The 847-nt window shown below is 25.0% G+C and overlaps 1 protein-coding gene across 1 annotated transcript in view; it reads right to left on the reverse strand.

Moving 5' to 3' along the window:
• The window catches only part of LOC112680760 (zinc finger MYM-type protein 1-like), a 2,265-nt gene extending 2,024 nt beyond the window's left edge, over positions 1 to 241 (reverse strand). Inside the window, exon 1 of the mRNA XM_025550948.1 lies at positions 161 to 241. Coding sequence (XP_025406733.1) covers positions 161 to 241 — 81 coding nt within the window. The remainder of the gene's footprint in view (positions 1 to 160) is intronic.
• Between the last annotated feature and the right edge of the window lie 606 nt (positions 242 to 847).

Consider the following 847-nt stretch of genomic DNA (forward strand, 5'->3'; position numbering starts at 1 on the left):
CCTCCGATGTCGAAGTAGATGTTTCATTATTATGTTTAACATGAGTCTTAGAAATATTTTCTTCTATATCATTTATTGATTTATTTCTAGCATCCGATGTCGAGGTAGATGTTTCACAGGTTCCACTATTACTTTTAAAATATTTGTTCATCATTTTTGCATTTTTTTCTAATTCTAATTGAGCTTGAGCTCTACGCTTTCGATATTGGGCTCCTGAAGGTTTATCTTTTTTTGGCGGCATGGTATCAATTATTTTACCTACAATTATTTATTTATTTATATTTGCATATTTAGGTTAAAAAAAATAATATTTTATGATAAAATGAAAAAGAAGAGAAGACTTATTTGAATTATCGTGTGTAATATGAAATTCAATAATTTCAATTTAATTCAATAATTAAAATATTATAGGTATGTATTATTATAAATAATCAATAGATCGCACGAATTATTGTGCAATTGCAATCATTACATACTCTATAATGTTATAGTATATAGCCACAACGTCGTAGCCGAATGTATTATATTATAGGCTGCTGTCGAATTGTAAGACGAAAATAATATTATAATATTATATTAAATTTATAGATACTGGGAAAACGTGTTTAAGTATTTTCATAATAATAAATATGTGAATGTGCGATTCATCACGTTATATCGACCGTTGCGCCATATATTAATTATTATTTATTATCATCATAATATATTATATTATATCATAGTATATTCATTAACATAAAATATCAAATCAAATATAAATATATAATATTATTTCACGCCACTACTGTTTATAATATAGGAATACTGTGTTTCACTTACTACTTATTTATTAAAACAACCAGCGAAC

This window comes from Sipha flava, unplaced genomic scaffold (genome assembly GCF_003268045.1).
Source record: "Sipha flava isolate LNK unplaced genomic scaffold, YSA_version1 18071_pilon_pilon, whole genome shotgun sequence".
Classification (NCBI taxonomy): domain Eukaryota; kingdom Metazoa; phylum Arthropoda; class Insecta; order Hemiptera; family Aphididae; genus Sipha; species Sipha flava.